The following is a 13,039-nucleotide window of genomic DNA, read 5'->3' on the forward strand; positions in this document are numbered from 1 at the left end:
GAAAATCTTCCCAAAGAATATAATAATGGATAACTAATGATGAATTGCTTTTCACGAAAGGACACAGTGCAGTCTTCCTTCTGTAGCAGAGCAACAAATACACCATTTCATTGTTGCTTTGCATGTAATAAAATGGCTGCTAATACTACGTTTTAATTTATGGCTATAAATATTGTACAGGACACTGTTTCCTAGTGGCATGACAACTGCATCTTCCCCTGCCTCTAACAGGTCTGGTACATGCAAAACCCACCAGTGGACATTGGTGAGATATAAGGCGAGCATTTGTGGGTCAGGAGGAAAGGAAACTAGGGAATTGAAGGAAGATGAGATTGTTTTTCCTAAAAAAACTTCTGTTCAGTGATAGTCATACGTGTCTCGGGACATGAAGTGTTGGGCTTCAGTGTGAAGGTGGAGATGCTGGAAGGAGAGAACTAGCAGTGATCTAATTCCTCGGTGCCAAGCACTGTGTGGGGCACATTTCATGTATTCTGCCACTGTCCCTCAACTCAGTACTTTTCACATCCATTGCACTTGTGAGATATTGGGTATGAGTGATATAAAGTTTTGCAATGCTTTCTGGAAAGTGGGTTGTTGCCAGAGTCAGGAGTCTAACTCCCATCCAGCAAACAACCAAACCTAAGTTCTTTCCATGACATTTTCAGCAGAGGGGCAAGGTTCCATGTGGGAGGCAAGGGAGCCCATTTATATAATCTCCAACAATCTTCTTTTAATGTGATTTCCATGTGGTGATTTCCACTGGTGATTGCCAGTTATTTCCATGTGGTGGAAAAGTAAACCTTACTGTCTTCTGATCACTTTTCTGTAATTCGTTATTTCTTGCAAACAACCTTTTTTGAGCTGTTCCCACATAACCAGGCTCTATTCTAGGTATGGAGATTTATAAAGGAAAATAAGCTCTATTTTCTCCCATCTTGGCACAGCTAGGAAAATTATTAATTTTTTATGCTTAATTTGTGCCTACAACTCCACTGAGTCCATTACAACTCTTTGTATTTTACATCTATGTTATTTGTCCTTCATAATCGTTTACATGATCCTTCTTTTATTGATGACAAGATGGAAACTGAGAAAGAGTGAAGAAATCGAGTTCACTCGTCTGGTCAGAGGCATGGCCATGACACGACCCCAGTACTGTCTGACGACAGACTCTGCTCTCATTGCCATGACAGAAAGTCTGGGGGTCATCCCTAAGAATTGAGGGGCCTCCAAAGGTGGAAACAATGAAAATTCCCCTGGAGTATCCTTTTGGTGACTAGCTTCCCACCCACCCCAGCTTACTTGCTGACACTATTGTCTCCTGTTTAATAATTTATTTGATGACTGCTATTTCTCATTAAAATCCCCACGTGACTCCTGAGAGACTAAGGGGCTGGGCAGGGCAATGGGAAGAGAAGGCAAGAAATGGCTCAGCCTGGCTTTCATAAAGTGTGAGAAGGGTTTCACTTAACCTGGATAAGGAGGAGACTATTTTTCATCACAAGCTCCATACGCAAAGTGGAAGGAGCTTAGGGTCCTAGAGTCACTTCTGCATCTCACTTTCTTGAGCAGGTTGATTCACATTCTGGGCACTGGGTTTCTCTCATCTGTTAACAGGGTGGCTTGGCCCTGATGATCCTTAAATGCGTCTGAACTCGATTTAAATCTCTGACTCATGTACCCAGATTCCCTCCCTGATCAGAGCAGCCCTGCTCAGGGTCAGCAAGACAAACCTTTCTTAACATGAGACTTGTTTGTCAAAAGACCACAACCACATACATTCTATAAAGCCAAATGAAAGTTATTGCCAGGAAAAGGTGGCTAGCTGAAGAAATCCTTCAGGGAAGTAGTATCCTTTTACAGTGCAATTTGTCTTGGTGCATGATGAAAAGACCTACCTACTTCTGAGTTATTCTAATAGAAGGTGACATAGTGTCGTGGTTAAGGATGTATTCTGGATCCACTTAATAGCTCAGATGACCTCGGATAAATTAACCTATTTCTAGCTTGGGTTTCCCATCTGCAAAATTGTCAAATAGGACCTACCTCACTGGAAAGATGAATCATTGCACAAATTAAATGCAAGAGTGCATGTAAATGCATTAGCACGATGCCTGCCTGCAATAAATATTGTCACTGCTATTACTTACTGAACATCAACTTGCTCTAGTGACTGCATGCATGTTATCTCTAATTCTGCAAGCCTAGAAACTGTTATCCCCATTTTACAGAGGTGGAAACTAAGGCTAAGAGCACAAAGGTAGCTAGTGCCAGGTCACACAGCTAATAAGTGCCAGAGCCAGGATGACCTGGATTCATTCATGTTCTTCCCTTTCCACACTTCCTCATGTTTTCTAAGTTTAGATTTTAAAACCTCAGGTCCATTTTACATATTTGAGACTAGGCAAATAAAACGGTTCTTTGTTATTATGGCACAGAAGATGCAGCACAAGGTCTACTTCCTGATTTGGGAGAATGGCCACCAGCCCCACCCTCCTGGGAGACACCAGGAAAGAATGGGTCCCCCTGCCCCCGCTGTACGCACCCACGTTAGACCTCTCGGGCACGTTGGCATGATAGGTCTCATGCAGGAACTCAGGAGGGTTGTCATTAATGTCCTGGACCTTGACGATGAACTCTGAGGGTGGCTCCAGAGGTCGGTTGGTATCCCTGTCCACCGCCTGAGCCATCAGGGTGTACTGGGCTCTCTCCTCTCGGTCCAATGTCTTGGTGGCATGAATGTTCCCTGATTTGTCATCAATCACAAAAATGGTTCCGGCTCCTTCACCTGAGAGAATGTATTTAATGTTCCCATCACCAGAGTCAATATCGGAATGAAGCTAGAAAAAGAGAAATTGAGATTTGTAATTCCATGAAGGACACCTGGGGAGAGAGAGACCCACTTACGTGCTGTTTGCTACAACACACTGTACACACACTCACACACTCACACACACACACACACACGCGCGCACACACACGTGCACACGCGCGCGCGCACACATACACACACTCACACACATACACACTCACACACACACACACACACACACACACACACCACGAGAGGGAGACATTCCCACCCCATTTTACAAAGGGAGAAATGGAACATTAGAGAAGATAATGGCCAAGGTCACACCGCTGGGAGCAGTGAAGCCAGGGCTCAAAACTGAACTCTGACTTTGTTTTAAATTCTAAGATTCATGCTCTCCCTCCCTCCTCCCCACATACATGTACACATACATAATATATATACACATATACATGAACATGAAGAGTCATTTTGAAAGAAATATATGCATGTTACAAATAACAAAAAAACAAACATTGATGCAATGACTAAGCTTTCTCAGTTCTGATTCCCATTCCTTCGTTTTCCCTGCTCAGACACAATGTGGTTACTAGTTTCCTGTGGAGACCTCTAAGAGGATTCTATGCATAAGCAAGAATATCTACACAGATACATAAATGCCCTGTTTATTTATATGCAATAAAGTGCTATAGTGCACACATCACTCTTTACCTGTTTTCTTCTGAGAATAAATTTGGGTGACCGTTCCACATTGGTACATGTAGATTTACCTCATCTACTGCAAAGATGTTGTTATCAGTTCTTTTAGTAGTTCTCTTCTAAAAGACACTCACATTTCCAGGATTTTGTTACAACAAACCAGTCACTGAGCAGACCTTTCCAGAAGCCCTGCTGGTGACACGTGGGGAATGAGGATCTGGGGAGGTGGCTGGAAAGGGCTCCCAGTCTAGTCATCAAACATGGGGACGGAGGATGGCCTGATTCATTCGCAGCTTGTCGGACCATAGGAAGCATTTTAAATACTCTTAGGTTTTCCCCTCCTTTGACCATGCCCAGAGAAATTACAGTGCTTGCCTAATTCCACACTTAGCAAGGCTGGGAAATGATCCAGGTCTAACTATCCATCCTGTACCTTTCTGCCCAGGCGCTGCTCTTTCATAAGACTAGACTCCCCCAAATACCATGTCTGTAGCAATAAACTCACCCTCCCTTATTATCCAACTTCAATTACTTCAGCTTTCATCTTAACCTGAATTCCTCTACTCTCATTATGTCCTTTGTGGGAAAAGATAAGCTTTGCTTTCACCATTCTCATAGGTTTCAAGAGCAGCAGAGAGGATAAAAAGCCCTTGATTCTACTTACTACATGAGAAAATCCAGTACAAACTAAAAAGCTTTAGCTTATTATTTTATAATAATATGAGGTATGATAAAAAAAAATATGGTGAATGCCACTGCTGAGTGCCATCCAATGGAAAGGCAGGGATCTTCAATATGGGAAAGCGGCACACTGATCCTTAGTAACAGTGTGTGACAAGTTTGAACTTCTTCGGTGCAGTTGGGTGTGAGCTACGGTTGAGAGAAAGTGTCTTTTAAAGCGTGCCGTAAATCGTCCTGCATCGTGTTAACACTCTGTGTCACACATCACTTCTGGCACGGCAACTTCTGTCAAATATAAACATTACGGTGTGTCCTCATCCACCTTATTCACCGGATCTGGCACCGTGTGACTTCTGGCTCTTCCACAAAGTCAAAATGATCATGAAAAGTAAACATTTTGAATGGATTCAGGACATCGAGGCAGCCACAACAGCACAACCAAAGACGCTCACGAGAGAGGACTTCCAGAACTGCTTCAGAAAGTGGCAAAAATGATGGCATAAGTATGTTCGAAGCGAAGAGGAGTATCTTGAGGGGGATTAATGGCAATGTATTTTTTACTGTAATAATCTTTTTAATGGAAACATTCACTGTATTTTTTGATCACACCTCATATTACATTATTTTACACTTACTATAATCAATGCCATTTTAATTATTATTATGAAACCAAGGCCTTGAGAGCTGGTCCAGAGTCACAAATCAAGATGGAATATAATTGCTTTTTAAAATGTTTTGTATTGTTTGAGTTTCCTAAAAAAATATCTAATTGATCTACAGCGCCTTAGTGAAACTTCAGAAAGCTACAGGAGGGTGCCTGTAGGTTCATATGAATTTGGCGAGAATCTTGGGAATTAAATAAACATTATTTCACGATCAATCAAGTACCTAAAAAAAAAATTTAGATACCCTGCTCATAATTTTGTCTTGTTTTCAGATTTCAAAGTTGAAAACAAATTCCTTTCTTTCCCCTCTCCAACAAAGATGAGATACACAATTACAACAGTATTTATTTGGTTGGACACAAAAAGTTTGGAAGACCATTCAATGCTCTCACGGGATCCAGCTGCTGATTCCTAACTTCGAAGACTGATGGGTTCCCGTCTGCACAGCACAGCATGACACAGCCTGTGCTTCCTGCAAGAAATCTGAAAGTCCATAGTCTGCCAAATTCCACTCTTTTCAGAGCATCTTAAATCACTCAGCCTTGAAAGTTATCAAATCAAAGGTTATTAGGGAACCAGCCATCTAAGTCATGTAGCCAATCCCCCCTTTTTGTGGGGAACTGTAGATCAGCAATATCTCAAAAGAAAGAGCCATAGGATCCAAGCACTTTCTTTTCCCCCATCCAACCTGACATCACACTCATTCTCACAGGCCTAGGTTGTAAACATCACTCACTACTGCCCTTCTCCTCCCCCCCCCTCCGCTCCCTTTTAGTAGGCATGGCAACTGCTTGCTCCACGGAGATGCAGAAATGGCTCTCCAGGCCTCTTCTCTTCGGCAATCCCCTCACCATAACACACCCATTGCTTCCCACTGAGAAAGTCCCCAAGGCAGAGTTTTGATTTTCTAAGAACAACTCATGCACAGCTCTCCACATTGTTCAAGCTACACAGCCCCTGCCATGGCTGAAGTCTCTTCTTCCTCTCTGGGCACATAGCCCATCTCCTCGATGCATGACTAGGGACTCCTACATGCCAATGATTTCCCTGTGCTCCCATTTCCCAAATCGACTTCTATTTTGGGTATAATCTTTCCATTTGGGGTATAAATGAATAACATTCCTTTGGTACAGCTCTTTAAACAAAACAAAACAACAACCACAACAAAACGCTTTCCCAAACTTGAAAAATACTATTGACACACAAATAGGCACCTCCTCCAATGATGTCAATTTCATAAATTAGGGAATGCTGTTCTCATGTTAAGGACCAACTAAGGTAACTTCATTAGAATCTATGAGGCTCAGAAATTAGCACCCCTGAAATCTACTCTTGTCCCGTTCACCCTTTACTGAATAATTCCTGGTTATCTTTCGGGTCACAAGTTATCATGTTCTCCATGAAACCTTCCTTCATCTCTCCCAATGTCACTCTGTAAATTCAAAATCACGTGTATTGAATTTTGTCATTACCCTCCTCCTCAGTTTAGTTTTTCTTTTCTTTTTTAATTGCTTAGGTAAGACTCTTGAGATCAGAGACTCTTCTGCCCTCATTTCCCATTTGCCTGGCTCTGCACCCACCTGCACATAGTCGGTTTTCTGTTCTGATGTATAGGACCACCTACCACCTCGTAGTTAGTGCTTCTCTTCTCTGAAAGACGGCTGCAGGTTTTACCGTAACTGGTAGTGGGCAGCCATTTTCTCAATCATATTTTGGGCTCTCTGTCTCTCCTTGCACTTTTTTTGGAGGAGGTACACAGAGAACACCGAATCTGAGTGGTGCGAGGACTCTCAAGCCACCCCCACCGGGTTTTGCCATCCCTAAGCCAATATGGTTAAAATGCCACCCATTCTGATGATACATCCACTCATCTCATCACGTCTTTACAGAGGCTTCCCCAAAGCTGGACTTTACTACCAGGAGCTGGGGGCACAAGATGACACTATTCCTGATGGCAAGCAGCTTAAGGTCCGGTGAGGAAGACAGACAAATAGATATGTGTAATACAGAAAGGAAGGCTATGACACAATGAGTACAGAGGGTTATGAGTATACAAAGGGGCATCCAACTTGGGGTTGAGGGGTGGTCAGGAAAATTCCCCCAATTGGAGAATGATTAAATAATCACCATTTCCATTTAGTAGACTATTGTGCAGCCGTTAAAACACAGAGTTCTTGTGGTAGCACATTAAGTGGAAACAGAAATGTTCTTAACATGGATAAGTCAAAGAAAAAAGGATGGAAGGATATGTGAACAGTGGTTTTATGGTTCTCACTGGATGGCCAGACCATTAGTGTTTTCCCACCTAGATTTTTTGTTTGTTTTGACCATACTCTACTATTGGAATGGTGGAGGGAGAAAAATAAATGCTGAAAAACAGCAGCCTTACCCTGCCCACAAGCACGGGGTCAGGCCCGGTGTACTCCTCGATGACAAAGAACTGGTTCCAGACCCAGCCTCTCTTGGAGCGCTGCAGCACTTGCCCCTCCTTCCCCTTCTCGTGGTGCCCATGGAACGAGGGTCGCAGGTGGCCCCTCCGCTCCGCGGTGAAGGCCTGGCTGTGGCACAGCACACCCAGGCACACCAGGGCAGCTTGTAAACAGTAGTTCTCCTTCATTTTTGGTTACGTGGTAGGCACAGGAGAATGCAGCTGTCACCCCTTCCACCAACCGTGCAGCAGCCTGGCCGATGGTGGCCTCCCTGACGCGTCACGCAGACCTCTGTGGGAATGGAATGTCTCTGCTCGCTGAGCACATCACGGTCAGGGCTGCTCACTTCCCCCGTTGGCTTCTGCAGGCAGAGAGAAAGGTGAAATTAGTTGCAGGCTCTATCCTGACTTCATCTCAATTCTCCATTCTGTTTTTTTGTTTTGTTTTGTTTTTTGTTTTTCTTGTTACCCACATTGGACCATGTGAGCACTTGGCTCTGAAAGTACTAAGGAAGCAGACGAGAGTACGAAATAGTCCCTGCTCTTTCGCAGTTTACCACACGGTGAGTGAGAGAAATACATACAATACAAAGAAATCCCCCAAGGTCTATATGAGGATAAAATGTGCTATGGAATCCAGCTGCTCAGGAATGTCTGTTTTTACCACTTACTGGATATGGATTTGCAGGAAGCCAACGATCGTCTTTGGGCTCAGCTTGCTCATTTATGAAATGGGGATGATACCCATTGCAAGGTGGGCAAGGGGATTACATCAGTACTACCCCTAAGTCTCAGCACAACGGCTGGTACACACTCCATATCGATGTTATTGATCATAATTGTGCTTGGGTATGTTTTTGTAATAGGGGAACTTAGGGCATTATGGGAGTCATTGATGGGGACTGAGGATGGAGATGGCAGGCAGTGGGGACAGTTAAGGGAGACTTCCTTAGAGGAGATGGCTGGGCTCAACACTGACTTGAGAGTCACTGTGATAAGAAGGACATGGATGGGAAGTCCATACAGGAGAACTAACATGCCCCAAAGCCCAGAGCTGGTCAGAAGCACAGAATGTCCCAAGATATCCACCATCACTGAAGGAAATAAGGAAGGCAATGATGGTCTCTGCTAGATAAGGGAGGTGGGGCGCAGGTCCTGAAAAATCACTGATGGTCACTAAAACATGTGTCAGTGAAATAATGGGCCAGGTTCCCACTAGTGGCTCAATGGAGGCTATAGTGTCAATTCAATGAGCAAGATTTGTTGTCTGATAAGGGTCCACTCAAGAAGCTAACGATCCTACCTTAACCTAGCAGTGTTTCCAAGGATACTTTATAAGTTCTCTCCAATGAGGAGACACAAAATTAAATAGCATATCCTACCAACTGGGCCAAAGGGCTTGTTCCTGACACCCAGCCATGACTCAACAACTCATCAATAGGTAGGATGAGCTGCTAACACCTTTCCATAACTCTTGTTTGGAAAAGGTTTCCCCGAAAATAAGACCTAACCAGAAAATAAGCCCTAGCATGATTTTTCAGGATGACATCCCCTGAACATAAGCCCTAATGCGTCTTTTGGAGCAAAAATTAATATAAGACCCAATCTTATTTTCGGGGAAACCTGGTATAATCACTTGAGTCCTCTCTCCAGCACTCTGGTTCTTCTCTCTCATCCTTAACTTCTGCATTAGGGTCCTGGGCTTCCTCACAGGACTTCGTCTTTCTAATGCTGGAGTTCCTTAGTTTTCCCCTAAGGAACTTCCATTGCCTGTTCCCCTCTCTTCGGACCCCACACTTTCTTCTGAATGGACAATCATTCTCTCCCACTGGAGTGCCACCTACACTCCAGTTAGAGTTCTAGTTCCCAGAACCAGACACTCCCCACTACCCACCCACCACCAATGTGAGGGATTCTTAGAAAATTGTTGGGCATGTAGGAAGACACATTAATATTGAGGATGACACTTCATTTCAGTGCCGATGGGTTTAAATGAAGTTGGTGAGATTCCTGAGCATTGTAAGAATAAAAACCATCATCTAATTCTTTGCTACCTAGTTTAGATGAAGTGGTGGCGGGGGGAGAGGGGAACAGGAAGGAGGATGGATCTTGGCATTGAGGAATATACTAGATTTGGAGATCAGATAGATCTGGATTGGAACATCTATATCTTACAATGGGAGAGACCTTGGGCACTCTGAGCCTGCGTGCACGCATCTGGAAACAGGCATTACAAGAATTTCTGCGCACGTATAGAGCTGGATACAGAGTGGGAACTGGGCGCACTCTTCCTAGAGTGCCACAATCCAAGCCTGCAGGTCTCACTCAGCAGAAAGAAGTGCTATTGCCTTGCAGATCAAGATGCCCAAAAGAGGGTGGTGAGGTGTTTCTCTAAGCGAAGAATCGAGGAATAAGAGTTACATGGGATGGCACAGCCATCTAGCCTTAGTAGTCTAGAAAATAAGGGAATTGGTGGAATTCTAATTTGTTGGTGCAGAATCCCTTTCCTTCTGATGGCCTTTGATTTCACCAACCCAAGCCTGTTTCCTTTGTAATATGGCAATATGGTATCTGGGGAGGTGTATGTGCAGTTATTTTCAGGTGACCAGTACCACTCTATGATGTATTGTGTTAGTCTCCTTTCAAGGTATAGTGAGTTTACTATTTATTGTAGACAGATACTTTGGTATGTGTAAGGAACTATATGGAAGAGAGAGAACTATTAAAAAGGCAGAGCCGTCATTTAACAGCTTCACCTTCAGACTCGGGCATTTATAATATATCAAATGCTATTTCTTGCAAATCAAACTGACTGTGGGAAAGCACAGAGAGGGACCCAGGAGGGGTTAGATCCTAAAATGAGGAAATGTCAAGCGTTAGGAAGATCCTGAGGGTTCGGACAGGAAGCTGGAGATATGGTTGAGAATCTGCCACTAGCTTGTCACTGGACCTCATCAGTTCCCCGTTTGGTGGCTCCGCCTCATTCTCTATGAAATGGAACCATTGGGTGCCATTTTCTACAGGTGGCTTCCAACTTCACAGTCATGGTTAGAGCTCAGTGAGAGATTGTGTGGTATTTCTTCTGAATCATACACTGTCCCCTTACCAGACTGAACGCATTTTAGTGATTGAGATTATATTTTACTCATAATTATATGTCCAGTGACTGAGCTCTTCAAAGCAGGCCATGAGTAAAAGCTGAATATATGATGTGAACCACATACTTGAAGTTCAAACTTGGTATTGCCATCATTGAATCTCAAGAAGAAGAAATAGAAAGGAACGAGCATATGGTGCAACAAGATTCCTGCCCATTTTACACCATGCCAAGTATTAAGTGTTCATTCACACGGTGATAAATTATTCTTGCATATAAACCGTGAAGTGTATTTGAAAGAAAGGGTTTAATTAAAGTTGATATTTCTGCACCTCTTTCTTCTGGCTGCCATTTTTCTGTAAAGCACAATTATTTCTGACACTAAAAGTGTTGAAACCAGATGACAACTTTTTTTTCCCCCCTTTGTTAAAGAAAAAAATTCGAGTTTGATACTAATGAACTTGGGTTTCCACATGACCAATAAACAATAAACCCTTTGTTGAAAAGATGAAATTATCTTTTTTCTTCTGTTGGAAATAACAGCAAAACCAGCTTGTTTCTAAAAGTAATCCATTGGACCCATTATTTGTAAGTGCTTATGTGACTATGTGATATGTAAAGTGATTTTAATTGATCAGTCTCAGGAATGTGTAAGGTGAATTTTAAGACATGATTTTTTTAAATTTATTCAATTTCAGACTGAAAATATACTTAGCAAGAGGTTTTTCTAGCCACTGTTCTAAAAACTAGAAATAATAACTCATTTAATAATTTCTATAACAAACTTATGCATAGGCACTATGGATATTCTTATTTTAAAGGATGAGGAAACTGAGGCCCAGGTAAATTAAGCAACTTGTGCAAGGTTATGCTTGTGACAAATAGCAGAGCTGGACTCTGAACCCAAGACACCTGGCTCTCAAGTCTTTGTTCTTATAACAAGTGAACAATACCAACTCTTACCATTTGTTTGTGTCTGAAGTTCACAAGGAAATGATATGGACACTGATAAAAACAGTGACCTCGAGGCTACCTAAAGTAAACCAATATTAGGACATGGTGTACATTAACAATATGACTATGATGAAAATAAGAATAGTAATTATCCTTTGTCCATTGTTAGTATCTGCCTAGCACTCTTCTAAGTGCTTGCAATGAGTTGGGTCATTAATTACAATTTCACAATCACCACACAAAGTAGCAGTATCATTATCCCCATTTTACAGATAAGTAATCTGAGGCATAGTCAGATTAAATAACTTGCTCATGGCTACAGAGCCAGAAGGACCTGGCAGATGGTTCCAGGACCTGCTTTCTCATAATGCTAGAGGGTGCTGCCTGTCTCAGAGAATGCTGCAGATCAAATATAGACACACATCCCAATACACACACAATAGTCTTATGATGAAAATAATTTACGTTTTGGTGGCACTGGTGGGGGAGGGGAGGGAACAGGAGTAATACCTGACTAACTTATTAAAACCAGATCAGAAAGAGGAAGATGAAGCATTAGCTAGCAATGACCAAAGTGAGGACTCGTAGGAGGGCCTTACATCAGTCCACCAACCACACTGTACAACCTGTCCTTAAACAGCACCATGAAAATGAATGTTAATCTTTGCCTTTCATTTTTAAACCCATTTCAGACTTTTTAAAGAGACAGGTAAAAAAGATGTGTTCAGGGAGAATTACTTATTTTTTAAGAAATGCTTCTAAAATCGAGAGCTCCGACTTATGTATTCAATGATAGAGAGTTTGCAGGAATCCCTCATGAAAATTAATAGGAAACGGCCCTCCTAAGAAGACCTGGACGTTGGTAATAATTAGGGGATTACATAAATGTTCCAATTGGTTTTAATAAAGACCCCCAATGCAGTTCTTGAACAGTCTTTCCATTAAAGCACTTTCTAACAGGATGCCAGGATGTCTGAGCATTGAGACTCTGCTAAAACATATAGGAGGACTTCATTCTATGATGGGAGCTTATTGCTTGGAAGGAAAAATAAGCATTGTTGAAAGTCACAGGAGTAATAACATGACAGGAAAATGGATTTGCAAAACCACCAGCTCTAAGTGGAGGCTCGCCCTTCTATCTTGAGAGCAGATAGCCCGTCATAAGCTACTGCGCCTTGAGCATAAAACTCTCTTGCTGTGTCTGCTTTTGTCTCCGTAAAACAAAATGACATATATGGGTGTTTAAGTATATTTGGACTCCTGCTAGAAATTGTTATCGGGTAAAGAAAGACGAAAGCGCTTAGCAGAAAGCAAGCGGCTTTGGATTTTCAGCTTTCTCCTCCCCACAGAGCTGGAAGGATCAGACAGGCTGACCTGTTCTTTTCATTTCCAGGAAGCTAATTTACAGTTAAAGACACGTTATCATTACATTAAGAATATTACTGAGGCCCACACCAGAACTCAAAACTCCATTCTGCATGTGCAGTGTCCCTTTGTCAGGGGAGCTCAGGGGCTCTGGTCTCCACTTCAACAAACACAGCTTTGTAACCAATTGGATTCTATTATGCAAATTAATTCAAGCATATTTTATTCCCCGTTCAGATCTCATCACTCAGCTCTGAGCTGGTCTCTCTAGTTTCAAATCAAATCACAGGAATTATGCCATGTCTGTGGAAATCACAGAAAATGGGAGAGGAAGTATT

At 42.5% G+C, this 13,039-nt stretch overlaps 1 protein-coding gene across 1 annotated transcript in view; it reads right to left on the bottom strand.

The window, feature by feature from the left end:
- Positions 1–13,039, bottom strand: part of CDH11 (cadherin 11) — a 151,861-nt gene that overhangs the window by 43,425 nt on the left and 95,397 nt on the right. The window contains exons 3-4 of the mRNA XM_081031922.1: positions 7,247–7,647; positions 2,546–2,840 (exon numbers count right to left, since the gene is read on the bottom strand). Coding sequence (XP_080888048.1) covers positions 2,546–2,840; positions 7,247–7,474 — 523 coding nt within the window. The 5' untranslated portion in view covers positions 7,475–7,647. The remainder of the gene's footprint in view (positions 1–2,545; positions 2,841–7,246; positions 7,648–13,039) is intronic.

This window comes from Rhinolophus hipposideros, assembly GCF_964194185.1.
Source record: "Rhinolophus hipposideros genome assembly, chromosome: 21".
In the NCBI taxonomy this organism is placed as follows: Eukaryota; Metazoa; Chordata; class Mammalia; order Chiroptera; family Rhinolophidae; genus Rhinolophus; species Rhinolophus hipposideros.